We start from the raw sequence: 27,589 nt of genomic DNA, 5'->3' as shown, positions 1-27,589 counted from the left end.
TGCAAAAAAATCATAATTGAGTAGATTTTATTAATTTGTTTTTTGACTCCTTACTGGAAACATAACAAAAGCGCATTTTCTTAAAAAAAACCTAAAAAATATTATTGATCTTACACATACTGGAGAGCAAAAATATTATTGATCTTACACATACTGGAGAGCAATCATGGAACACTGTCTGTCCTTGCATTTTCTTCGAAGTTATGTAAAATTGTCAGCGCCGTAGCGGGTGGTTGGCCGGGTTGCGGTAAGAGAAATAGAACAATTTTGACAATTAATTAATAATAAACCAATTACAAAGTGAGGATATTTTAAGTGATCTAGAGAAAACAAGGAATATTTCTTTAATCTCAAATCAACATGTCAAATAATTTGGTCTTAGTTTTGCCCCCAAATTTCGAAGGGCCCTTTTGCTTTAATGATCTATTGAGAAAAACTCCATGTAGTTCGAAAAATGATCTGTATGGCGACATTACCGATGCCAGCAAACCAGAAACTTAAAAGGTGTAGTTCAATAGGGAAAATTGCGAAACTGATTAATATACGATGGGCAGTGATAACTTATAATGTATCTTGCTAAAATGACTACTTTGATTAACATTTCTCAAGGATAGATTAGATTAGTATTAGCAATATGTACAAACAGCACGTGCTGTCAAATCATTTATAGCCCAATGTCACCATGAAGCTGTCTTGCCTCCCATTGCGATTTTGACTACTAAAATCGATTTTTTTTTCAATCAAAGAAGTTCAACAGTGTCTCCTAACCACTGACAGACCCATTCCGTTTTTTATCTGAATGGTTGCGATAGCGATTTCCACCTTTGAGAGTTACATTTTCTTGACCCAACCATAAGAAATTTATATATTCTCGCTGTTAGAATCTTGGGGGCGTGACTGCATGTATCGATTTCTCTTTGTCGATTTTTTTTATGTAGCGAATTATGGTAGTTTGCCGAAGATTTAACCCTCTCCCGCCCATGGTGTCTGTGAAGCACCATCAATCTGAAAATTGTACATATATATACAGAGCCTCAAACAAATGGTTCGAATATGGGAGATAGATATTTATTAAAGCAACTCAGCCGGTGAAGCAACTCCTTTAGTTTGAACTTCTTATAATGATTAATGATTAATATTTGCCAACATTTTAACCACGATCTTCCATACAGCGCCCACTATGCATTGTTGGTCAACTTTTTTTTCCACCGGCCCATTCACCGCCTTTGAAGTTCACTTTCATTCACTGACTAGAGGTACCCATTCGGGGTGGTGTGACCACGGCGGAATCGACATTCAGCATCGTTATATACAGAAAGGAAGGTATCTTGTGATGTCCATTTCTGGAGCATGGACGCCGCCACGGTTGTTGGCTGTGGTGACCACCGCAAACGGCAGCGGCGTAAATCGTCACACAGCCCTTTCTAGCTGTGTGGTGGCACTGCGCGTGATCCAAGGTAGTGCAAGGTCGCTTCTCGCCTCCAGCCAGGTACAAACTCTTTCACGCCATTTACATCATTGTTACCCTCGCGGTTTCAGCTGGACTATGATGTTGATGTTGATCTGGTTTAAGTTGTTTTTTGTGTTTTTGTTTGCCCTGTTCTAAACATTCTAAACTACTAATGGGTGGTTATTACTTAAGGTTCAAACCTAAGCGGGTAGTTTCTCATCGTCTTTGAAGAAGATGTGGATCTCGTCGACCTAGGTTCTCTGGTGGTTTCGAGTGCACGCGTCAACCAGAATCGTGATCGCGTCCGTCGGTCGCCGTAAAAGCTACCCCCGAAGATTCAGATCACAGTTTGATTCTTGTTTAAAGAGAGTTTCGACATTATGCGACCTCCTCACGATGGCAGCAGAAGAAGGCATTAACATGGTGGTGATGGACAATCTGATTTGAAAATCGACGACGTCGTATTATTGAATGGAACGAGAATAAAGCAAACTGTTTATTGAAACGGCTTTAGGCTTAGATTCATAAAATTATCTTGGCGATGGTAGCTACGTTGTTGCGAAATTGGTTCATGATTCGACCAGGTTCGACCTAAAATGGTTCGACAAGCGATTCCCCGACTACTACGACGGTACTGATTACTACGATGATGAATATGTTTATTGCCTGCCGAAAGCGGCACGTGGGTCTTACTACAATATGTCTTTTGAATATAATAAAAATTAAAAAATACTGTTTAGTTTCATTATAAATCCCGATGAACACGAATATGTTTTCTACGATTGCAACGTCCGAACTCCCACTCTCAAGTAAATCCCAATGGGAGTTCGCGTCTTAGGCAAAACCGAGAACTTAGCATTTATTTCAACGGCGACGAAAACATATCTTACCTACTTGATCATTATGTAACGACAAACTAAAGCATTGAGCATTTGTACTGTAAGAGCAAGTACGTTACCATCCAATGTGCTCCCTTTTAGCACACGGACAATAGAAATCCATTGCATTCTAAATCAACTAACTTTAAAATTGCTTTATTATTGGAAGATCACGACCGCTGCCGTCAGTCTGGTGTCTCTTAGACCAATGCTCCACCGGGTACCCACAGCAGTATTGATGTAAAATATGCAAACTAGCTATACGTGACCATAAATCTGTATAACACATCCATGGACCTCGTGCAGCAGCAGCAGCGGCAGCAGCGCACTGCTCCGCTTCCCAAGCCATTCATTTCAATATAAAATTAATTCACCCTTTCCGCAGTCCATAAATCGAAACCGGACCGTTTAGTTCTTCACATACCAGCAACAACCAGGCTCGGTACCAACTTTGTTCTTCATATAGTTCAGTTGATTGGGGGACTGTCATAAACCACGTAGACATTAAGATGGACTTGTTGTTCAAGATATTAGCTTCTAAATAACTAGGATTAGGAATTTTAGTTTAAAAAAATAAATCTCACAGAAAAATCTATGTTCATATTTTATGAACCTCACCTTAACCCTTTCAGGCCGACGGGGTCATATATTACCCCAACAGAAAAATCAATGCAGTGGGCGATCAAGTCCTTACGACAACCTAAAACGTCATAAACACGGTTCAGTTAGGAAAAAGAAAAGATATATTAGCAGCGGATTGTACTGTTTCAAAATAAGATTTTTTTCAAACCTATCCGAGGAGTTACCGTGATAGACAATAAATTATTTTTAATCTTCCTTGGACGTCCTAGAGGCCATCCAAACTATCCTTGAGTTCAGGACTTGTAATCTACAGCTGCAAAAAAAAGCTTTTTCATTCCTCAAAGTTTGTTTGAGTATTCAACCATGCTCATTACATCTTATAGAATGTGAGAAAACTACCGCAAGGCAGTTCTGGGATATTCTGAGTCTTCCAAACTGGGGCCTCATTGCGCATCTCCTTTCGACAGCTCTTTCGTATGACTTGTTGCATGGTTTGCTCGTTTCGAGTCGAGATGCGCAATGCCACTTCTGTCCTTGAGTTCGAGACTTGAAACCTACAGCTGCTTAGAAGCTCTTTTCAGTACTCAAAGCTTCCCATATGCAGTCAATTATATCCATTACACCTCCTTGGAAGTCAACGTGTAACGTAAGATAGTTTTAAGTTATTCTTGGTAATCCAATATGTCCTTGAGTTCAGGACTTGAGATCTACAGCTGAGAGAAAATCTTTTCTTAGTATTCAAAGCTTACATTACATCTCGTGGGAGGTCAACGGATATCATAAGATAGTTTTGAGATATTCTAGGTGATCCAAAATGTCCATGAGTTGGGCCTAAGATTTGTTTTATATGCGACAAGAATAAACATCTGGTCCGTTTTTGATCGTTCTTCTCGAAAACCGCTTTCATATTCGCCGTCAAAGGTCTCCGCAAACGGATGCAGTCTGGTAAACAGAATTCGGGAGATTGTATCTTGTTATATTTCGATAATTAGCACAATCGAGTCTTTGCCCTTTCTTGTACATAGATAAGATACATGAGGCCTTCATGCCAGATCGAAGGCATTTCTTCTCTCTCCAAAATGATTTCAATCACCTTTTTGGTGGATTTTTTCGCTCAGCCGGTCACTCCCAACTTTTAGAAGCTCGGCCGGGATTCCGTTCTTCCCAGCGGCCTTACCGTTCTTTAGCTCTCGAACTGCTTTTCTCACTTCGTCTGTCGTTGGTGGTTCCACTGCTTGACCATCATTCCCAATCCTGATTCTGTTTATGCCCTCTCTGCCCTCATTGTTCATTCAACAATAACTCAAAGTGCTCCTTCCACCTAGAAGTCACCCTTGCTCGGTCGGTCAACATATTTCCGGAGCTGTCATTGATCATGACGTTTGTAGGAGCTCCGTGCGTCGTTTCTGGCACAACTTCCCTCTGCCCCGAAGAGTACTTTTTCGTCGTACCCCCCGTTTCTTACGCCGGTGGAGTTTTTGCTCAACTGCCCTTAGCTCTTTATATCGTTCTCTCTTTTGGCGTGTAGCCCACACCAGCATGCGGCTTAGAGTGGCCCAAGCTTATATGGAAAAAGTGAAAAGTCTGGAATTTCAAACCTTGCACCCTTAAATGACAGTTTGGGGGTCCCAGAAGCTCCCCACATGTCTCCCCTTAAAAACATTTTTTCTCCCCTTTGACATTTTGACAAAAGACAAAAGACATTTTTGTCTCCCCTTAAAAACTTCAGCTCGTTGGCTTCAGTGGTAAGTCACCCCCTCCCTCTCTAGCTACACTACTGTACAGAGTACGGAAAGTATTTACCAATCGGATGAAAATTCGCGAGATTGCGTGATAATCATGCATTTAATTTCGCACAATGGTCGGTGATACGTTGCTCTCATTTTAAACACCCCTGGGGGACACGCTCGAAACCTTCGACTTTGGATGCTTATAACTTGGCGAATTTCAAAGGGATTTACATCCGGTCTTCACCAGTCGCTTCCTTATATAAAAAAGGTTCTACATTTTGTCCACAACAGGAATCCGTCGACTACAGCGCCACCTAGAAGCAAAAAACTGAAACGGTTGCGTTTCCGCATACATTTGGATCACTTTTCCCATACAAACTTTGAGCCATTTGCGCACGCCAACCACTGGACCGAATGAGCTGGAATTTTCAGGGGAGCTTCTGGGACCCCCAAACTGTCATTTAAGGGTGCAAGGTTTGAAATTCAGGATTTCATGCATTTTGGGCCAGTCTAATGCGGCTCCTGGCCTGATTTTGCTCATGTGTCGCTCTTTGGCACTCCACATCAAACCAACTTTTCCGTTGGTTTCCTTGTGTGGTACCAAGTACCTCTGTGGCTGTTGAATTGACCGTCTAGTGCAGCGGTTCTCAACCTGGGGTACATGTACCTTCGCTGGCCTCAGGGGGTACCTCGGACAAGAATGCGTAATGGCGGATTCCTATCAAAACTTATTTATTTTATTTTTTATTTCAAAACATTGTCTTGTACATAATATGAATGGCGATTAGTAAATCAAAGCCTATCTAATTCTGCCCTCAAAAACTAGCATAGTTAATGAAGGGCTGTGTGACAAATGATCAAAAGGATAAAACGTTGAATGAACAATTATAAATTAATAATTATAAAAATCTTCAATGCAATCTACCAATCCGAAACAAAATATTGATTAATATATTAACAACATACTTCTGAACTACAATCTAAAGTCTAAAGGTACGGAAGCCTCCATTTGAGAGGCATAAAGGCTTTTTTATAAGCTCAGTTGCTTCGTTGCAAGAGAATTGGAAGCATCCTTCTACGCTTCTCGGAAGCCTCCATCCAAGCAGCTCGAAGCCTCCTTTATAGAGGCTCGGAAGCCTCTTTTCAAGAGGTTCGGAAGCCTCATTTCAAGAGGCTCTGAAGCCTCCCTTCGAGATACTCGGAGGATCGGTAGCCTTCCTTCGAGAGGCTCGGAAGAATCTCTTCCCTTCAAGAGGCTCGGAAGATTCCCTTTAAAAGGCACGAAATTCTTCTTCCAAGAGGCATGGAAGTGTACTTTCAAGATACTGGGTGGCTCGAAAGCCGCTTCGAAAATGCTGTGAAGCCTTCCTTCAAGAAGATAGGAAGCTGCCCTTGACGTCCCTCGGAATTCTTCTCTCAAGAGGCTTTGAAGCATACATTCAAAATGCTGAGGCTCGGAATTATGTTTTCAAGAGGCTTAGAAGCGTTCTTTCAAGAGGCTCTGAAGCCTCCCTTTAAGGGCTCGAAAGCCGTCTTTCAAGAGGCTCGTAAGCTTCCCTTGAAGAGGCACGAAATTCTTCCTCCAAGAGGCCTGAAAGCGTACTTTCAAGAACCTCAGAAGCCTCCTTTCAAGTGGCTCGAAAGCTGTTGTCAAGAGGCTCTGAAGCCTACCTTCAGGATATTCGGAAGCTTCCCTTCAAAAGGATAGGAAGCCTCCTCTCAAGAGGCTCTGGAGCCTCCTTTCAAAGGCTCGAAAGTTGCCTTTCAATTGGCTCGGAGAAGCCTCCATTCAAGAAGTTGGGAAGCTTCTTTTGAAGAGGCTGAGAATTCTTCTTTAAAGGGGCTTAGAAGCATACTTTCAAAAAGCTCAGAAGCCTCCTTTCAAGAGGCCCTGAAGCTTCCCTTCAAGATTCTCGAAAGCCTTCCTACAAGAGACTCGAAAGCCTCTCTATTTTAGGCTTGGAAGCTTCCCCTCAAAAGGCTCGAAAACCAACAATAGTCAAATAAGCCCTGTAGGAAGCTTGATGTATAAATTTTCTTTCAATTGGATTTTTTCACGGTATGATGCAAATTTCAGCCAACTTCATGGAAAGCTATACATTTTATTTTCAGGTCCATTTTTCATATATCTTATTTACGCTTATTTTTATTTAAGTACAGCAGACAAAAATAGGGGGTACCTCAATTAATGCAAAAGTTCGAAGGGGTACCTCTCAGGAAAAAAGTTGAGAACCGCTGGTCTAGTGGACTTGTTGCTAAAATGCGTTAAAATTTTCTTCAGTTGGATGTCCTTGGATTCCACCATATTACCAGATAGTGGTCAGAGTCAATATTTGGGCATCGGAAGGTGCTCACATCTATGACATCTGAGAAATGCCGACCGCCCACCAAAACATGATCGATTTGAGAACACGTATCACCATTTGGGTGTCTCCAGGTGTGCTTTCGAATATTCTTGCATGCAAAATAGGTGCTACAAATGGCCATTCCTCTGGCTGCGGCAAAGTTGGCTAGCCCAAGGCCGTTCTCATTGGTAGTTGCGTGGAGGCTTTCCTTTCCAATGACCTTTCCAATGGTGGAGGAGTTTTTTGGGCATTCTCCGTAGGTTTTGTCTAGACGCTCATAGAACTCACACTTCACATCATTGGGTTTGTCGTCGGTTGGTGCGTATGCATTGATGAAGCAGTAGTTGAAGAACTTGCTCTCAATTCTCAATACGCAGATGCGATCATCTAATGATTCGATGCTGCTGCTAGCCAAGCACTACGAAACCAACTCCATGCTCCGCTTTCTCGCCACCACTTTAACAGATGTGATACTTGAATGAGGTAACCGAAATTGGGTCACGGAATTCCCGTTCTCCTGTTCCTAATCATCGGACCTCTTGAAGTACTGCAATATTCACCTTTTCCAGCTCTCGAGTAAGAAGGGCAATCCGTGCAGTTTCCAGCAGGGTCCTAATGTTTCAAGTCGCAAGTACGGCTTTTTTTAATGCTTACGGTTACCTGGGAAATCTACTGCTGTGGCTGCAGATTGCAGGTTCTGGACTCAAGGACGGTTTGGATGACTATAAATTTGGATATTTGGATGTCTATAAACCATATTACCATGTCTCTCGATCTTCACGAATATGTTATGAACACAGTTGAATACATATCCAAGCTTGGAATGATGAAAAAGCCGCTGTCGAGGCTGTAGACCACAAGTTCTGGACACAAGGACGGTTTGGATGACCCTCGATATCCCAAAACCAAATTACCCCCTTTCAGGAGAGTTGCCCCCTCTCAGGAGAGTTGGAACTCCCTTTTCAAGTGGCTCGGAAACTGTCTTTCGAGGGCTCAGAATTCTTCCTTCGAAAAGCTTGGAAGCCTATTGTCAAAAGGCTCAGAAACGTCATTTCAAGAGGCTCAAAAAACCCCTTTCATTAGTTCGAGCCTCCTTTTGAAAGGCACGGAAACCTCTTTTTGAGAGCCTCGGAATTCTTTCAGCCAAACGCCACAAGTACCTCGAAAACTAATCTTCAAAAGGGTGGGAAGCCCAGTTTCAAGAGGCTCGAAAGCTCCATTTTCAAGAGGGTTGGAAGCCCCCTTCCAAGAGACTCGGAAGCCCATCTTCAAGAGGCTCGGAAGCCTCCTTTCAATGGCTAGGAAAATTTCCTTCGAGTGGTTCGGAATTCTTCAAAGAAGCTTGGAAGCCTACTTTCAAACGGCTCAGCAACGTCATTTATAGATGATCAATGCCTCCTTCAAGAGGCTCGTAAGAACCCTTCCATGCGGCTCGGAAGCACCCTTTTGAGAGGCTCGGAATTCTTCTCTCAGCCAGCCCCCTTTCAAGAGATTCGGAAGCCCGCTTTCGAAAAGATAAGAAGCTCTTATTCAAGAGGCTCATATGCCCCTTTTTCAAGAGGGTCACATGCTCCCTTTTCAAAAGGGTTGGAAGCCCCTTTTTCAAGTGGCTCGGAAACCCAATCGAGGGGCTCGGAATTCTTCTTTCAAGAAGCTTGGAAGTCTACTTTCAAAAAGCTCAGCAACGTCATTTTAAGATAGTCAAAGCTTCCTTTCAAGAGGCTCTGAAACTTCCTTTCGAGTGGCTCGGAATTCTTCTTTCAAGAAGCTTGGAAGCCTACTTTCAAAATGTTCCGAAACGTCATTTCAAGATGCTCAATAATCTCTTTTCAATAGGAAAAAGGTTAAGAACCGCTGATCTAGCACATCCCATCAAAATATGTTTCAACTTGATTTGTCATTTCTTCATTATTAATCACGAAAACAAATGAGGGGTGTCGTGTCTGGCGGGGACGGCTGAACGAATCAGCCATCTCCAGCTGCTGCTCGGTTCGCAGCAGCTCGGTAGCCAACTCGATCCTGCAAAATACATCACAAAAACTGAAGGATGATATCGTTCATCTGTCACTCTCGCATCTGGTACTCATAGCTAATGTATATGCCCTCTTATTCAATCAACATATCTTGTCACACCCGTCTCAATCCCTACAAGGGGGTTAGAAGCAGAGGGGTGTAAGTGACATTTTGGTCAAAATTGAGATGAGTACAGCAAAAAATGATTTGATTCTCGTGCTTTGCGGCATTATGTTGATATAGTTTGTGCGATGTTTATAAAAAATGTGAAAATTCATAGAAAATTATATATTTTTTTAACTTTCATACAATTTATATGAAGCGAAAATTTTTTGCCACTTACACCCCTTTGCGTTTGACCCCCTCAAATTGAACATATCATTATATCAAATTTATTGGGTAACAACGCTTAAAAACATGGGCCTGAAAGGGTTAACGTGTTTAATCAATGAAATAATGTGCAATACCAAGCCTGGTATCTAGCACTTCCAACAATGAATGGCAGCTTCGTGATTTGACGCCTTCTCGCATAAACCAGGCGACCTACTCTATTCAGCGCTCGTTACTGAAACAATTGTCGATGGAATTCCGTCAGATTATCGTATCGATAGTCGGGAATAATTAGATTAACTGCGGAGGGACGGTGAGGTCAAAACTAAGTTGAATAAAGATCCTGGTTTGTAATGAGTTCAACACTCATAGCGTGCTCTCAATCATTGCGGTCTTGGAAAAAGTAGCGCACCCATATTGATTGGATCAAACCCGAACGGTATGCGAATCGGTGTAGTACTAGAATGACAAGTGCAAGCAGACATCCAAGTAGGTCGTGATCTATCGTTTTAGATAGGAGCGTTTCCAAGGTCCAATACGATGCGGCTATAGTAATCCAATCTTGATAGTGTTATGCGCGGTGTAGGATTCAAATGAATGGCTTGATCGGATCAATAAAATAACCTGAGCTTGTCAAACGTCAGACATATCTATCAATTGATATCGAATCATCTCATATGTTGAATTGAAAGGGCAGTTATGCTACGTTTAGACAAGGCAAGTGAATTGAGCAAGTCGCTTGAATCGAACGCGAACTGAACGTGTAAACACCTTGATTCAATTCACTTGAACGAAAAGAAAGTTGAACATGTTCAACTTTTGGCAAGTCAATTGAATTCAACTGAGTTGTTCAATTCACTTGCCCTGTCAAAACGTAGCATTAAGCTACCAATTTGGAACGATCACTATGTACTATTTTTTCTTGCCTGAAATAGCTGATGCCATTGATGAAAATTGAAAAATAACCGAATGGATAACTTGTCAACTATGAGACAGTTTACTGTGCTATTCCTGAACAGTACATGAAACAAACATCTTGTTTCCACTATTGATAAGGTCGTACTGTGCTTGATATTATGAAAAGTTATCCTTTCAGGTCCGTAAACTCCGGACGAGATCATAATTCAATCTTTGCAATTCCAAACAAAATCCATACTTGAATAAACATGACCAACCGCGCAAAGATACAAACCAGCGGCAAGACCGCAAGCAAAAATGCGATCGCGTTTGTCTTATATTCTCCTTGCCCTCTGCCGTCTGTTGTTAGGGTTTTTTTTTCTCAGATGCTAGAATGAATTATGAATCAAAACAAACCCCACGGTGCCCGCCAAAAGGTGCATAAATCGATCCGCCAACTGCATTCACGTTAGACACGTTGACGGCCTTTAGGTCCCGACTACACCCCCTACTTCTACGCCCCCCTACACCCAAGCTCCATGTTCTACAATTTACATTAGATTAACGTTGCGCTCCAAGCGCCTATGCCCCTACCCCCTGGTGTCGCGCTAAGACGCAAAGCCAGAGAATAGCAGAATCTGAGCCGGCAAATTGTTAACCATGCCTCTGTATGGTGCCGGAACGGAGGCACAGCTCGCCGTCTGGCTTTCAATTTGAATTTATCTACTGAGGTAGCGCATTTCATCAACTGTATGCATTGTATTTACCCAATCCGGAGGGGTGATCTTGGCCGAAACATGTGGAGTACAGAGTTCAGCGGGGTCAGGCAAATTCGTTCGTTCGATCGAAGGTGCGTTGTTAGTTTTAACGAACTTGGCGCTAATTGAAGTCGGTTCTAGTACTACACCACAACTGTCAAAAAGTATTGCTGATTTATAATGCCAATTGTACCGGGAAGCATGCAAAATTCCATTCTCACAAACTGTTCCATCTAATAAATTATTTGAATTTCAAATATGCACCCATTCACCTCAAGTTTTTACATTCTTCATTTCTTACAGATGATGCTGTTCGTAATAGCATCAGCGCTGGTTGTGCTAGCGCAAACCGACGCCGGCAATGTGGCCACCTCATACAGCGTGATCCACCATGGAGAATCACAGGATCGCGTCCTCCACAAACCGCATATATTTGCCCCATCCTCACACGTTGTCCACAATGCCCCACACTTTGCGTAAGTGTTTTGTCTCGTCGTAGTTACACAATTCCACCATAATTCTATAACCAATTGACGATCTCTCCGCTACAGGCCTCTAATCAGTGCCCAGACCACCAAGTACACTGTACCATTCCTGAGCGCGTACAACCCAGTCGCCCAGTGCCCTGCCCCACCACTGTGCCAGAAGTCCCGCTACCGCACCCTGGACGGATCGTGCAACAATCTGCAGAACCCAACTTGGGGTACCCCGAACCGACCCTACGGCCGTCTGCTGACTCCAAAGTACGGTGATGGCATTTCAACCCCAACCTCCTCGATCACTGGCCAGGATCTGCCAAACTCTCGTCTTGTTTCGCTTGTTGTTTTCGGCGACGAAGATGTCCCTGATCCACAGTTCACTATTGCCAACATGCAGTGGGGTCAGATCATGACGCACGATATGAGTCTGCAGGCCGGCGGTACCCAATCCAGTAAGTATCCCTGCGAAAATAGAGTTTACAAGCGAAGGCATGCCTAACGCTATTTTACTTTGCAGAGAAACACTCCACCAGATGTTGCACAGACGATGGTAAGCTGATCGGCAAGGACTCCTCACCAGCAACCTGTTATCCAATCATTGTTCCGGAGAATGACCCCGCGCACTCCCAAACCGGAACCGAATGTATCAACTTTGTCCGAACCCTCACCAATCGCGAAGATGCCTGCACCCGAACGCACCCAACCGAACCTGCCGAACAGCTTACCACCGTCACCTCGTGGTTGGATTTGTCCATGGTCTACGGAAACTCTGACCAGCAAAATGCTGGAATCCGTGCCTTTACCGGAGGTCGCCTCACTACCGTCCAGCGAAACGGTTACGAGTGGCCACCAAATAACCCCAACGCCACCACCGATTGCGATCTTGTTCAACGTGACGAAGTCTGCTATCTGGCCGGAGATGCCCGAGTTAACCAAAACACTGGACTGACCATCATGCAGATCATGCTGCTCCGTGAGCACAACCGCATCGCCGACAATCTCCAGAAGCACAACCCCCATTGGGATGATGAGCTACTGTTCCAGGAAGCCCGCCGTATCAACACCGCCCAGTACAACCAAATCAACTACTACGAATGGCTGCCAATCTTCCTCGGAAAGGAAAACATGCTCAAGAACCGTCTGATCTACAACGTCAAGGGAGGCGACTACATCAACGACTACGACCCAGCCCAGGATCCCTCAGTGCTGAACTCCCACGCCACCGCCGCCTTCCGTTACTTCCACTCGCAAATTGAAGGACGTCTGGAGTAAGTTGGTCAAAATTTTCATCAAACCAACAGTCTCTAATAATTATTTCCCTATTTTTTCCAAACAGCCTGGTCTCCGAAGCCCGTAAGCCAACCGGATCTATCCGCCTCAGCGACTGGTTCAACCGTCCATCGATCATCGAAGCCGGCGACAACTATGACTTCCTGGCCCGCGGTATGGCTACCCAGCCCGAAGAACTGACCGATGTGAACTTCGATGCCGAAATCAAACACTTCCTGTTCCGCCGCGGACGTCCCTTCGGATCGGATCTGCGTGCCTTCGACATCCAACGTAACCGTGACCACGGTCTGGCCGGATACAACGATTACCGCGAGTTCTGTGGCTTCAAGCGTGCCCACTCCTGGGAAGACTTCATGGATCTCATCTCGGCTCAGGTACTTTATCAAGCTAACCTTAATAAGTTTCTCAACCTAACCTCGGTCTTCACCCTCAGGACGTCGCCAAATTGCAATCCCTGTACTCCAACATCGACGATGTGGATCTAACCGTCGGTGGTGCCCTCGAATCGCACGTCAACGGAGCCCTGGCCGGTCCCACCTTCCTGTGCATCCTGACCGAGCAGTTCTACCGCACCCGTGTGGCCGATCGTCACTTCTACGAACGTGGCGATAAGGAAACGGCCTTCACCCGGGAACAACTGGCCGAGATCCGCAAGGCCAGCATGGCTCGTATCTTCTGCGACAACGGAAACCACGTGACCGCAATGCAGCCGAAGGCCTTCTGGCGGCCATCGGCCCACAATCAAGTCGTTTCCTGCTCACAGATCCCCGAGATCGATCTGAGCCTCTGGAAAGATCTGTCCTACGACAACAGCCTGCACTCGTTCCACTACTTCCACGACTTCAAGAAATAAGGCACAGTACTGAAACAAAGAGAGATATTACCACGTGCATTCTGCACCTACATTACCAGTTAGCGAAACAAGCTCAAAGTTATGTAGTTTATTCCTATGTTGCCAGATTGTTTGTTAGTTGATCAGCTTGTTCCCGAGTTTCCCAAATTTCCTCAATCAAACTTCCTCAGAATAATCCTTGGAAAAGATTCTAAATTTTGTGTTTTATATTGTTTATAACCGTGTGCGAATCAAAATCTACTAGTTTGCGTAAATAGTAATACGAGAAAGTACTACGAAAAAAGTCCGCCTTTATTAGAACCTATTGTTTGCCATACAATGAAATTGCGACAGCAATTGTGAAACCGAAACAAAAACACAGTCATCGGTAAAACCTTATAAAAAAAAGTCCACAAAAATGTAGAAACCATTCGCTTTTAGAATCAAGTTACTGCTACAGCTGAAACTCAAAAAAATATAAAAGCAAAAAATAGTTCTTTCGTGTTCAATGTGATACATAATTTCGAAGGGGTTTTAGCTGTGGCGCTAATAGACCATTCTAAATGTGGTACCAAACAACGAACAATACAACATGAGACCCCGCCTGATCCGTATTAATGCATGTAGTGCAGAGTTACTACTCAATGCGAGCTATATAGATAATTTAGTAGTGCTATGTTTTTGTTTAGACTTATTTAATGTATAGATGATGACGAAAACGAAGAGTGGAAAAAGTGTACATGTTGAAATGTAACGCATGTTTTGTAGTGAATAAATAATTTAAGAAAAATAAACTGGTGTGATTATTTCAATTCAAAAGAATTTCCGGTAAAAAACTGCAACATTTCCTGTAGTATAGAGTTAAAAAAAATCCCTTGAAAATTCAGTAGCCTAGTTGTCATTCGTTATAAAATTTTCATCACCGATCTCGTCACAAATTTTCGCCTCGCTCCTGCTTCACTCGAAGGGTACATCGATTGATTTTACCATTCGTAGATATTCCCGTCCGCCCTGAAATATTTCTGAAAGTATACAAAAGAAAAGAAACCTCTCGTGCACATGTGGACAGTCGACTGTTCCACTATTGGTTCTTCGCATCATTCTGAGCGGATGATGAAAGGATACACAACTTCCCAATGGGTCTATCCAAAGTTCCCGTTGCTGCCCTGTCTTCACAAATGACGATTCGTTGGCCTATTGATATTGTCTATCCAGAACAAAGTTAGTACGCTTTTTATACCGAAGTTGGATTGTTCTCCTGATACAAGCAATTTACCCTACTTCGGAAGTAGTGCGCTAGGTTCGCCTAAAGATGCGGTAAACAACGCGCATCAATTAGTTTAAAAGATAAAACTTTGGAAGAAAGTTCGGTTCGGAAGTCCCGACTTTCCAATTCTAATTTGGTGCTACGCCGACAATATTAGGACCAGTGTTGTCCTACATTCAGTGCAAAAAATTCTGCTTTTTGATTTTACTCCATCTGAACGATTTTATAATCTCAACTGAATAAATACAACTAATAGAGGGATTTTTAAATTTTCTAAATGTCATGGAAAACTGTCAAAAAAATACACTTCAGAGCCACAGGAGCGCGTGCTTTGAAAATACACTGAAGTGTTTTCACTGGAGTGTATTTTCAGCGCGCGCGCTCCTGTGGCACTGGTGTGCATTTTTTTGACAGTTTGCCATGATATTTAGAAAATTCAAATATCCTTCTATTAGTTGAACTTACTTAGTTGAGACTATAAATCGTTTAGATGGAGTAAAATCAAAGAGCAGTTTTTTTTTTGCCTTGAGTGTAGGACAACACTGATTAGGACTGCTGGACGCCAACGCTTCGTTCTACCTTGTAATCGCGACAAATACTCTAGCCGCCATCTTTCCCAGAACTCCTGCAATTGGGTTGTTTAGGGGTATATACACACAAAAAAAAATCGTTGGTAAAATTAAAAGAAACGTTGGTAAAATTAAGAAAATTAGTTAGTGATTTTCAGTAGAAAGTATAAGATTGTTAAATCTACAATTGCAAAAATGTCACTTCGAAGAGAACTTTGACAAGAGCCAACTTTTCAAAATAACATTTTCTTCTCAAAACTAAATATGTTTTTACATTTCAGAATAACATTTTCCTCTTAAAACTAAATGTATGTTTTTGCATTAAAGTTAACTGTTATACTTTCAGAGCAACAATTATTGTGCACATTCAATTTAAATCAAACGCAAATATTTTTTTACACTATTGATATTTATTTATTTTCTACAAAGATAGCGCCTTGGATAGCGTACTGGATGGCCGTGATCGCGGCTCAGTGTTTCACTGTTTTTGGTTAGTCAAAGAAAAAATCTCCCAGGAATCCATTACTTTGGACAGCAGATCCGAACCGGGTACGGGTGGCCGTAGGGTCCACCTCGAGCTCCACGTCCAAACCTTCGTCGAAAAGTACGTGATTCGCTTTGCAATCGCATAGATGACATTGGCCAGTCCACTTGGCGTTTTCACTGCCAAATTTCCTATGAACTTCCTGCAGGAAATGCCTCTAATTCGCTTGCCTTGCGTCATCTCTCCTCGGCGGCTGTTACAGCACATGATTATTGGGTGTTTGCGGAAGCTTTCTCAGATCCGTTTAGTCTTGGTGCCGTCTGAAAAAAACATGATTGTCCATGATAATTATATCGAAAATTGTTTTATTTTATTAAAAACACATGCAAATTAGAACTTACTTGCCAATCAATGCCAATAGATCGCAATTTACTAAAAATCTCTTCTTTTGTTTTCAAGTTTTAGTTTTGATAGAACTTCGAGAGCTGCCAGTTACATTATTTTATATTGTCTGTGTTGCCAGAACAACGAAATGTAAAATAAAGATTAATAGTTTCATAAGTTTTATTTTGAGTGCTCTCACTGTAAAAACAACAATTTTACACTGAGAAAGAAAACATCAAATCAAAAAATTTACTTTTAAATTAAACATTTCAGCATTCAGATTTACCAAATTTTCCTAACTTTCAAAATAAAACTAGAAAATGTTGGAATCCCAACTGTATGTATGTATGTATGTTTCTACATATTCTGAATCTGCATAAAAAACTGAGCCTAACCCCAAATTTTCAGAGTTTTTGGAGCCCCGGAACTACCCGCATAATTACAAACTGTACATGGACATTTTCCCGTGCGGTCGGCAACAGTATCCTTTACTGTTGACAACTGTATATGAACAATGTCATATAAAGTTTCAACAGTTTGTGGTACGGTTATTTGACAAATAACAATATGTTGAATGGGTTGTTAAGTTATGTCACCATAAAAAATCGGCCGTTTTCGCCTGCAAAATTTTCGCTCAACAGTATGATAAAATGTTGACATATAATGCAGGAAATATAAAACATTTTCGGGACAGCATGTCATACATTGACATTTAGCGTTGATGTCGAGCAGTTATGGTTGAATCGCCGAAAAGTATTTGATAACCGCAACGTAAACTGTGAAGCTATATCTTACATCGTAATAATGATTCTGACCATATAACATGTTGTTTTTTATTATGCGGGTATTTTTAATTTGCATTTTAAATTTATATGAGACTCAAAATTTGTTCTTATGCTGCATGGGCCAACTGTCATTCTATGAATGTAAGTGTCATTCTATCGATTGAAATGGCTTATTGTTTGCTGTACAAAAATGTAAATAAAAGGTTTTCAAACAAAATAAAATATGTTGAAGATCAGGAAAGCATGCTCTTTATGTTAAACTATAAAAAACCTCATATTTTTGTTTGCTAAACAACACAATTTCTTTTGTGCCGCCTGCATTAAAGACACTATATACAAAGACGCGAAATCTGATCCCTGAGCAAATAATTCGACAGGCAACCCTGAATGCGCAACACTGCTCATATTGCATAAAGTTTTCAAATTGGTGTAAGTGATTTTCCTAATTTCAAAAAAATGATTAGTAACGCTTATACCCACGCAAATCAGATAGCAAATACAATATAAACAAGTTGAGAGTCATTTTCTACCATTTGTAGGGGTTTATTAGGCTACATTGATCCAAAAATATTACAACAATAATTTAAACATGTTTATTTGCGGAAGTTAAATTAGCCCTTACCAAATGTTCTGCGTGATTTTTTGGAATGACAGGTCTTCTGCTCGATTGGAATAGCACTGACAGTAAATTTGGAATTCCAATTGGAACATTTCCCGTCTTTGTTTATAGTGTCTTTAGCCTGCATCTGTGAAAGCCTATTTATTGGAACTGATGACAAAACCTGGTCCGTATACGATCCAGCAAGGAATAAACCAGAAGAAGTTCCGACTATTAGGAACCAAACATTAGGGAGAAACTTTCTTTATGTTGTTTAGAAATAGAGAACACTTGTACCACAGATAAACAGACGTAACAGATTGAACGTTTTTCTGAAAAATCCATCGCTCAACTCCTCTACCACCATCTTGCGAGCATGTTACACGAAACAATGTCGTATGACATTGTTACCAGAAGGCGCTACACAGAGAAAAAATAAATTGTGTTTTTGAAAATTTAGTGCTTTTAGTTTGACATTCTAGTGTTTTTGGTAAATTTAAATAATGAAACTCTTAATGCGAGACAAAAACTTTCAATTCAATAAATAATCTATAAATAAAAATATGTAGTTTTAAGAGTTGAAATTTTTCTTTTGAAAGGCTGAAAGATTTCAAGAAAGCTTGTTATTTTCTTGAAATTTGGCAACGCTGACTAAAAAAATAACTGGGAACTGACTCTGAACTGTCATTCGCTTTGACGCAGCCGCGCTGTTGCCATCTAGCGGCGACGGACGTGTGCGTGAAATCACTGTTTTTCAACATAGTGAAGTATAGGAAGTATATTTTAAAATGCTTTTAAAATGTTATTAACAGTGATATGTTGAAAACTTTTAAATACGTAGGGTTAGAATTTTGAAAAATTACATGTTAGGTTCCTCATCTACACATGTTTTTTTAATCAAAATAATTCAACTTTCGTGTTACCTATATGAAAGTAAATTAAATTTCTAACCCAAAAAAGTGAACAATTTTAGGCTAAAATGTGTTTTAACGCTTTAATAATCATTTTAAAATTGACGTCCTATATCCCTTGCTGGGTGAAATAAAAAGGCATCAGCCGGCCCCCATTTTGTTTTCTCGCTTTCGTCAGGGCCAATTAAGTTTTGTTTTGTCTTTTGCTGGCGGGAAAAAGTCGTAACCAAATACATGAAAGAAAAGTTCAGTCGCCTGAACTTTGCCTCTTCTGATGGCTCCGGAATTGGTCGATTAAAGGAAAGTAATAAGGTGGGTATTGTAAAATACATTTCGAATCAATGCATTAATTGTTTTTGCTTCATATAGGAAAAAGACAACGACGGATGTTACCCGTGATGCTGCCAATATGAAGAGATACCGATAACCGTAGCGATTGATCTTGCGATGCTCTGAATCATCCGCACCGTCTATAAAGGTTATATTTCTATATGTGGAACATCACCATGCCAGATGGAACCGGAAGATTGACACCGCCACCGTTAAGCTACAGTAGATTTTTTTTAAGTGCGTCTCAAATCCATCAGGCATAGGCTGACCATACGTACCGTATTTAACGGGACAGTCCCGTTTTTTAGACCTTATTTGGCTGTCCCGTCGTAATCTAAAAAATCCTCAATTTGTCCCGTTTTTTCATTGATTCGTCCAAAGAGCTCCAAAATAATATTCAAACAAATCCATATTTTGGGCAGGAATTTAAAACCAAATACAAGGAAAATGGACGAAATCTATCAAAAAAGTTTGAGATCTTATGTTATTAGTGTTGATTTAAAAGGATTCTATCTATGTCGTTTTGGATTTTGCATGGATCAGCTTTTCTTAAGGTTTTAAACAGCTAATGACAACGGGAGATTTTTTGTACACTTCCATATTTCAATGACTTTTTTCCTGCTTTTTTTCGAAATTTGAAAAAAAAATATAGAATACTTCGCAAGAAAAGAAAATCGAAAATTAACTTAATCTGGAAATTAGAATGTCTGTCTCTGCGCTTCATTTTATTGACGTTGAGGCGTTACCTGATTTTCAGGATATACTTGCCTTCAAAGTTACCGGCCAGATTTTAATGCCTCCCTGACTTTTCAAATTCCGCTGATTTCATATGTGTGCGCGGGATCTTTGGGATTCCGTTGTTGAAAATTAGAATTTCGGCCCGATTTATCCGGCGGAAATCTCTGAGAGTCCGAGCTGGATACCAGCCTACAAATTAGCCAGGATTTATTTTATTGCATGAGTCCCGCCTTTTTGGAAGCAATGGACATCGCCAACCATATTTATGGAAACAATTAAAATTCAATTTTATTATTGTTCTTTCCTTGTCGAGATTTAGATTCTTATCCGCAGATTTTCCCTCACTTATATTCATTACAAAGGGGGTTATCACGGGTACTTTGACTATTTTTTGTTGTAAAATATCTTGGCTGTGCATATGCATATGCACAGCCAAGATATTTAACAAAAAATGGTTTTCGTACAATTAATGCAATTAATTTTTTTTTGTTATTTTCAATTGATCAGGATTGGAAAAGTTTCTGATATTAGTCAGTGTTCCTTTGTGTCTTTGACCGCGCCCATTGAAGAATGAAATGTTTGTAGTTTAATATTTTTCCACAACTAACTTAATACAGTAGAAGGTTATGGTACACCATGGTGAATGATCCACTCTCAAGTCTCAAAATTTTCTCTCACACGAAAAATTAAAATTAAGCGCATAAATTTTGAAATTTTTACAGCTCTTGAATTTTATCACGAGATTTTTGACATGTCCCGTTTTGCGAGTGCGTTTGTCCCGTTTTTTCTATCGAAATAATCTGGTCAGCCTACAGGCACCGTTTAAATTTAATAATAATTCGTTTCATCCTTACCAGGAGACAAAAGTATTACCTGGCAGAAAGTTGGCCCAGCTCATGACCCCGAATAATCCTCGGAATGATCCTCCAGCATAATCAACGAGCTCATTTACACTAGTCTTCATGCACTCTAAGCGTTGCGTTGCGTTGCGTTGCGTTGTAACGGAGTATTTCGTAGATTGCATACTGATAGTTGTCATGTATATTCTTTACCTTTCTTACCCCAATTGCTTATGGATTTCCATTTGGGATTCAATGGAAATCCAATTGGGGGTCCAAAATGATAAAACATGAAAGCTATCATTGCCGGCCACGCCCATCTTCTCCGTTACTAGGAAAGGGAAGGAAATGATGATATGACATCTACTTAACGAGAGGCCAGCGACTCACCGACGCCCTCATAGATGTCAAGGAATTGGATGGTGGGTAGGGTATGTGGTTTAGGAGTATCATTATAAGCAAATGATAGAAAATTTGTGGAAATACGTTGGGAGTGACTTTGCTAAGAAATTTATGTCACTCCATTATCCTTGCCGATGATTTTCCTTGGATGGGGCGAAGGTATTAGCCTTGCCCTGGCTAATAGCCTAGGTTTAAGCGCCTTTGCTCGCTCTCTCGAAAAAAGAGCAAAAAGAAATTAAATTCCCCTTCCCCCCTGATATGATAATGATTTTGATCAACAAATGAATTCTAAGTGGATGGATAAATGATCAAACGGCTGCAAACAAGCCTCTATTGTCGTAGCAGAAGCAAACCCGCCTCAATACGACAGGCAGAAGCACATGTTTGTGATTCAAACGCGATCGACTGTTGTTCAATTTCAATACACATAGTTGGGTAGAGAGAAAAGATGTGAAATATTGCTAAAGTAGGATTCAATGGATACGGGGAATTGACTCCTATGCCACCGTTATTAGCTGGTTATGGGACAGCTTTCTCGCAAGGGCAGCTGTTGTATAATTGGTAATACGTCCGTGTTCTTAATAAAATAGTGCGGGTTCAAGTCCCACCGGTAGCCGAACTCTCCCTCGCACACCTCATAATAAACACCCTCCAATGGCAAAACCAACTATGTGCATCAAAACCAACATCCCTTTCAAAAAAGAAAAAATCCGACCTCCCTTCCAATTGTTGTAAAAGCAAAAAAGTAAAAAATAAAAAATATATGTGTAACAAAAAAATAAAAACACAGTAAAAAGAGTATATTTACATTCTTACACATAAAAACTAACGCAAAGTGTATGATGCTGTCACATTTTCATATGATGCATAAACAAATTTATAAAATATGAGATTTTTCTGTCGTACTTAAAAACATTAAAACATAATTGGTAAAAATTGAGCTATATCAATTTGAGAGAAGGTATACAAGTTTACATTTTATGAATCACCTACTTCGGGTGCGCTATTTGCATTAACGGAACCATACACTACTACCGAAACAAATTTATTATGGCTTATACCTAAGATGTGAACATCAATGTAAATATATAAACGCAGAAATATCCTCACCCGATTTTGTGAGATTTTGTTTGAATTGGCATATGCTGCACTGCATAAAATGGTAAGACAGAAGGTGTACTCACCATTTCCGTGTTTCCCAAAAATACTTACCTCACACTGACATGAATTGACCTACCGTCAGCTCACATGTATGGTTATCAAATCTGATATCCGAGGACACGCCAACCCACGTCATTGGATACCCACGATCCTTGGATCCATCTGTATGTTGGTCCTCTGTGGCACCGCCTAGCCATACCTAGCAACGCCATCATGCTTCTATATGCTTGAACGTTGTTCTGCTATCGGGGCTAATGGGACATCAAACTTTGCATACTCCTTTGAGACTTCGAGAAAGACTTCACGAAAAGGCCTTCCTTTATTCTTCGGATTGACGCCGGTAACCTCCTCCTCCCTGAAACTGCGCCGAAAGCCACCTTTACATTACTTTACACTCTTTCACTTTACAAGCTTTTCAAATCAATTTTTTTTTTAAATCCGATGGAAAAATTGACGGAAGTAAGGGAGCAAACAAAATTTGCATCCTTGCATCGCGGCCCACTTCGATCCCTTCACTAGTCTTCATGCACTCTAAGGACCATTATCTTCGCTACGCACCAACGCACTACATGGAACGGATTCAGTTCCACCTGCAGAAGAAATGTTAGTTGTTCTGGCGGAACTCCAGTCATTTCGAATAAAAAAAAGGTTATCCACCATCAATGGAACATGTGAACCTCTTCGACAGAACCGGTTGTCTACGCACAAATTTGTCTACAGAAGCATATTCCAAAATTTGAGATAATATAAGTCCAATAAAACAAATATAAATAAAATGAGAAAATAAAGTGGAATCGATAAATATAATTAATTATGAATGCATGTAAAATGTTATTTTTATTTACTTTTCTGAAGTTGAAAGCACACGTCCACATAACATATAGGCATCTTTGCCATGAAATGTGGTCCTTCCATGATTTTGAAACGCTAGCGAACCTAGCGGTGGAAGTCAAGCTTTACTGAACAACGCACATAAGACAGAGCAGCATCGCATGTTTTGCTGCCTCTTTCTTTCGCCTTGGATATACGGGAGTGCCGTTCGTCGATTGTTGATACACAAAGAGCCTACTTTGAAACTTGCAGTTTGTTCTATGATGACTATCTGTTTTGTGACACGTCCCTTGTTGTTTTGAAAGAATAATTAGTGAATTCTAAAGTAAAATTCACATTTAATTTCAATAGGATAATGTTATTTTGAAAACTCAGCTATATTGTCAAAGTGCTTACCGAAGTGACATTTTTTTGCATTGGTAAATTTAACAACCTTATACTTTCTACTGAAAATCACTAACTAATTTTCTTAATTTTACCAACGTTTCTTTTACTTTTACCAACGATTTTTTTTGTGTGTAGAGTGAAATGTCAAACTCGAAGGATTCCGATGCTAGCGCCTCTAGTTGTGAAACGCACAATCAATGAAATTCAAATTGCTCGTTAAAGTCATGGTCGATAGTATTTTATCTAGTGTTACGTCTGTTTGTCTGTGCTTGTACAGTAGACGTTCGATAACTGCAAGTCATTTAACTGCAATTCGATAGTTGCAACAGTTTTGCAGTGATCGGACCGCTAAACTTCAAACTGATGTATGTTTCAATGACAAATTTCAGCTCATTCGGTCCAGTGGTTGGCGTGCGCAAATAGCTCAAAGTTTGTATGGGAAAAGTGATCCAAATGTATGAGGAAATGCAACCGTTTCAGTTTTTTGCTTCTAGGTGGCGCTGTAGTCGACGGATTCCTGTTGTGGACAAAATGTAGAACCTTTTTTATATAAGAAAGCGACTGGTGAAGACCGGATGTAAATCCCTTTGAAATTGGCCAAGTTATAAGCATCCAAAGTCGAGGGTTTTGAGCGTGTCCCCTACACTCAGGCAAATGAACATACGAAATTCATAAGGTCAAAGTTAAGAATCTATAAAATTGTTGAAAATGGTTGATACATAAGTCCCTCATGTTTTTCATTTTGAGCTCTTCAAATTTCATTTTTGGGACGTATGTTGTTCATTCGTTGCACATAAAGAATTTCATAAGACACATTTTGGTATTTCGTTCAAAGCTAATTTGAAGTAAATTACAAGACACCTTATGAAAGACATCATGCTCATTATAAAGATACATTAATCAGAAAGAATGTGTTTCCGTCCAGAGAATCATGTTCTCACATATTCTAAAAGATTTTCAAGTCGTCTGGTTGTAAATTCATCGAGGAGGTTTCCGGAAAAGATTAAGTTGAAGTGTCTAATTGGTACTAAGTTGAAGTGTGACACATAGTGAAATAAATAGTGCTTAACGTTAAATAAAATAACAGCAACAAAACACATGCAGTGAAATAGCTTTGATTCAAGTTACATTAAAACATGCAAATAACGAAGCCCCTAAGGAACGCGTTAAACAGAGCTTATTTCTCGATACCCCCTCGATGTCCTTACATTTGAAAGATGTTTTGAAACCACATGTATGCTTAACAATGAATGAACCATATTTTTATATCTTACTTCTTGACATTGAGCACATGCTCATGATTCGAGAAAATTTTCATTATATGCGGATTAGGAATTCATAATACAGCATTATGAATTGATTATTATATGGTTGAATGCAATAATAAATTCATAAATCTACATTATGAAATAATTAAAAAGCTTTATAGAAATTAGGAATTCCATAAGGCGTGATTATGGCCTCTAAATGCTACTTCTGTACTTCATAAGGTTATGTTATGGATATATTCATGTCCACCGTACAGCGTTCATAAGTCCTCATAGTGAATTCATAAATGTGCCTTAAGAAAATATTATGTTTTGTATCGACCATTAAAATTTATTTCATAATGAATCCTTTTGAATTTCACAGCAATAACTTGTGGCAAATTTCCAAAAGGCAGAATTATGATATTCGGAAGAGAATTTGCCTGAGTGTAGGGGTGTTTAGAATAAGAGCAACGTACCACCGACCATTGCGGTGGCGATGCAGGCGTATTCGGTGCCGTGCGAAATTAAATGCATGATTATCACGCAATCTCGCAAATTTTTATCCGATTGGTAAATACTTTCCGTGCTCTGTATCTACAGTAGTGTAGCTTGAGGGGGTGGGGGTGACTTACCACTGAAGCCAACGAGCTGAAGTTTTTAAGGGGAGACAAAATTCATGAAATATTTGTAACGAGTTGTTTTCGGACATCGTGATGCCCGTTGCATCAATTTTAGAACGATATGATATAATCGTTACAGACACAGGGACAGAAAGACAGAGAGACCTGGGATATTATATAAGTTATATATTTTTCAAACAACAGTTTTAATGTTTATAGCATAATTTATTAACTGTATAAAACTACAAAGTCATCAACAAACAACACTTATACCTATATTAATTATTTATTTCAACTGCTAGGCCTTCCTTTATAACAGAGCGAGTGCAACTTGGAAAATTTTGCCTATGCTGTTGAACAACTTTGAGAAGATATTGAAGCTGTTGCTGATGAGGGTAAAGGAGCTTTAAACCAAGACCAAATGTAAACTCGTAAAATAAAAGCACACATTACTGGAATTGTTCGCCTTTCATCATCGGTCATGACAAATTGGCCTCTATACAGCCATATTTTAAGACAATATATTGCTTTCGCCATCCATCTGGCATTGCTATGTGCTCCTGGTGGCGAAAATTTAATTCTTTTCACACCAAGAAATGCTAAAGTTAAATTTAGCAACTCTTTATAGTCTTGTCGTTGTTGTTGAATATTGAGTTGGTTTTTCAAAAATTCAATCAAATTTTGTGTTTCATCACCAAGGATCTCAATAATGTTTTCGTCTACCATATTTTCATCAAAGGATTGATCAATGGTAGGCCATGTCGATTTAAATTTTATAAAAATACTTGAAAAAGGGCCTTTTGAAGGAAATAGTTTTTTCCCAAGCTGCTGTCATCAAAACTTCGGCAATATGATGCCTACACGTCAGCCATAAAAGATCTCTGCCAATCCGCTTCTCGATTAGGGTGCAAGCGCTTTTTTTGATTCCTGTATTTGCTGCTGTTGTATCAAATCCCATTGCACAGATGCGATCGCTTAGTTCCCATGCATTCATCAATTTGCAAACTTCGTTTGCCTGTCTTTCACCAGTTTCAGAAGACAATTTTGGGACTTCAAGCAGCTGAACATTTGCTCCACAAGATACTAAAACTGGCAATCTTTCTACTTTGTCAGTACCTGAAAAGAAAAAAAAATCAGATAGATTCTTTAAAAAAAAAAGTTAAAAATATGTTACAAACAGCTTCTTTTAAAAAAAAAACAAATATTACCAAATGTAATCTAAAATTGTGGGAAAGAAATTTCAAATAACAAAAAAACCTATCGATTACTTCAAATCATGCTTAGTTAGAAGATATCCAAAAATCATAACACAGAATAACACATTTCAATGCTATAAAAAATACTCAAATATATTACCTGTGAGATCTTGAAGCAGCTTGTCATCCCAATGTTCATGAGATCTTGAAGCAGTTTTTCATCCCCAGTGGTCCATTTAGATCAAAATTGCTTTGGATATTTTGAGCAATCTCTTCGCGATATTCTGCACGGGCCCTTGAGATTGTTTGTCTGCTAACGGTAAAATCGTCTGAAAAATAGATAAAGTTGGTAAAGATTTTGTTTTAGTTACAAGATACTATCAATATAATAAAATTAAACTCAAGGAGAAAGAACAATACAATAAAAGTACTGTTAAGGAGAACTTACCTAAGTTTAGTCCAGCACTTGTTAAAACCGAAGAAATAACATACATTGCATTTCGGTCGCTTAGTCCAATACGGTCTAGGGTGGCAGCTAGTATAGGAGTCATTATTTTTTATTTACTTCGCTCGGAAAACGCTCTACTAGTGGAGGGTTTCTCATCTGGAAGCAAGACATAAAAATATTGACATATAGTAGAAGTTACCATCTTATTTGATTATATTCTTACCTCCTTCATCAATAGTAAAAACGCTGGTAGCTGATTGAGATTCCAAGGAAGGCTCTGGTTCCGTTGTTGGTTCTTCTTCGATTTTGCCTTTTTTAACTCTCGCAAAGGCAGATCCAGGCCTTCCAACTTCCCTTTGCAGAATAAGGAACTGCTTATCCTTATCGTTTTTAATCAAATTTAATGCAATCGATCCAAATTATTAATGAAACTAGACTCTTGCTCTTTCTGTTTATCTCCCGCGTGAGAAGATTTTTTGATAATTGCTCGCATTTTGTTAAATAATTTTAGGAGCTTAACAACAGCATTGTAGTGTTGCATTAGAGGAATTCTATATTTCTCCCAAAAAAATGAAGTTCAGTTACTACAGTTTTAGCAGCTGGTTTTATACTCAAGTGTTGATTTTTCATTATAAAACGCATCCGACCAAGCACATCACCGTTTGAAGGTAACTTTACACCTTTAAAACTTTCAATTGGAACAACAAGTTCCATACTTAATTATTCCTTAGATTTTGAATCCATTTTATGTATTCCACTTGCACGATCAAATATCACTTCACAAAAGCAAGAAGCACATTTTTTT

The 27,589-nt window shown here is 39.9% G+C and overlaps 1 protein-coding gene and 2 long non-coding RNA genes across 3 annotated transcripts in view; 2 read left to right on the top strand and 1 right to left on the bottom strand.

Moving 5' to 3' along the window:
• LOC134225614 (peroxidase) overlaps positions 1-14,378 on the top strand; it is a 134,052-nt gene extending 119,674 nt beyond the window's left edge. Inside the window, exons 2-6 of the mRNA XM_062705823.1 lie at positions 11,287-11,459; positions 11,535-11,914; positions 11,980-12,730; positions 12,799-13,126; positions 13,186-14,378. Coding sequence (XP_062561807.1) covers positions 11,287-11,459; positions 11,535-11,914; positions 11,980-12,730; positions 12,799-13,126; positions 13,186-13,605 — 2,052 coding nt within the window. The 3' untranslated portion in view covers positions 13,606-14,378. The remainder of the gene's footprint in view (positions 1-11,286; positions 11,460-11,534; positions 11,915-11,979; positions 12,731-12,798; positions 13,127-13,185) is intronic.
• Positions 14,379-18,765: 4,387 nt separating this feature from the next.
• On the top strand, positions 18,766-20,624 carry LOC134221192 (uncharacterized). The gene is made up of 3 exons (XR_009982250.1): positions 18,766-18,894; positions 18,952-19,149; positions 20,508-20,624. It is a non-coding gene; the product is annotated as an uncharacterized LOC134221192 (long non-coding RNA).
• Positions 20,625-26,594: 5,970 nt separating this feature from the next.
• Positions 26,595-27,255, bottom strand: LOC134221191 (uncharacterized). Its single transcript, XR_009982249.1, has 3 exons — positions 27,008-27,255; positions 26,785-26,940; positions 26,595-26,665 (listed from the first exon to the last, which is right to left on the bottom strand). It is a non-coding gene; the product is annotated as an uncharacterized LOC134221191 (long non-coding RNA).
• Between the last annotated feature and the right edge of the window lie 334 nt (positions 27,256-27,589).

Source organism: Armigeres subalbatus, chromosome 3 (assembly GCF_024139115.2).
Source record: "Armigeres subalbatus isolate Guangzhou_Male chromosome 3, GZ_Asu_2, whole genome shotgun sequence".
Lineage (NCBI taxonomy): Eukaryota > Metazoa > Arthropoda > Insecta > Diptera > Culicidae > Armigeres > Armigeres subalbatus.
This window is presented reverse-complemented; position numbering and strand designations above follow the sequence as displayed.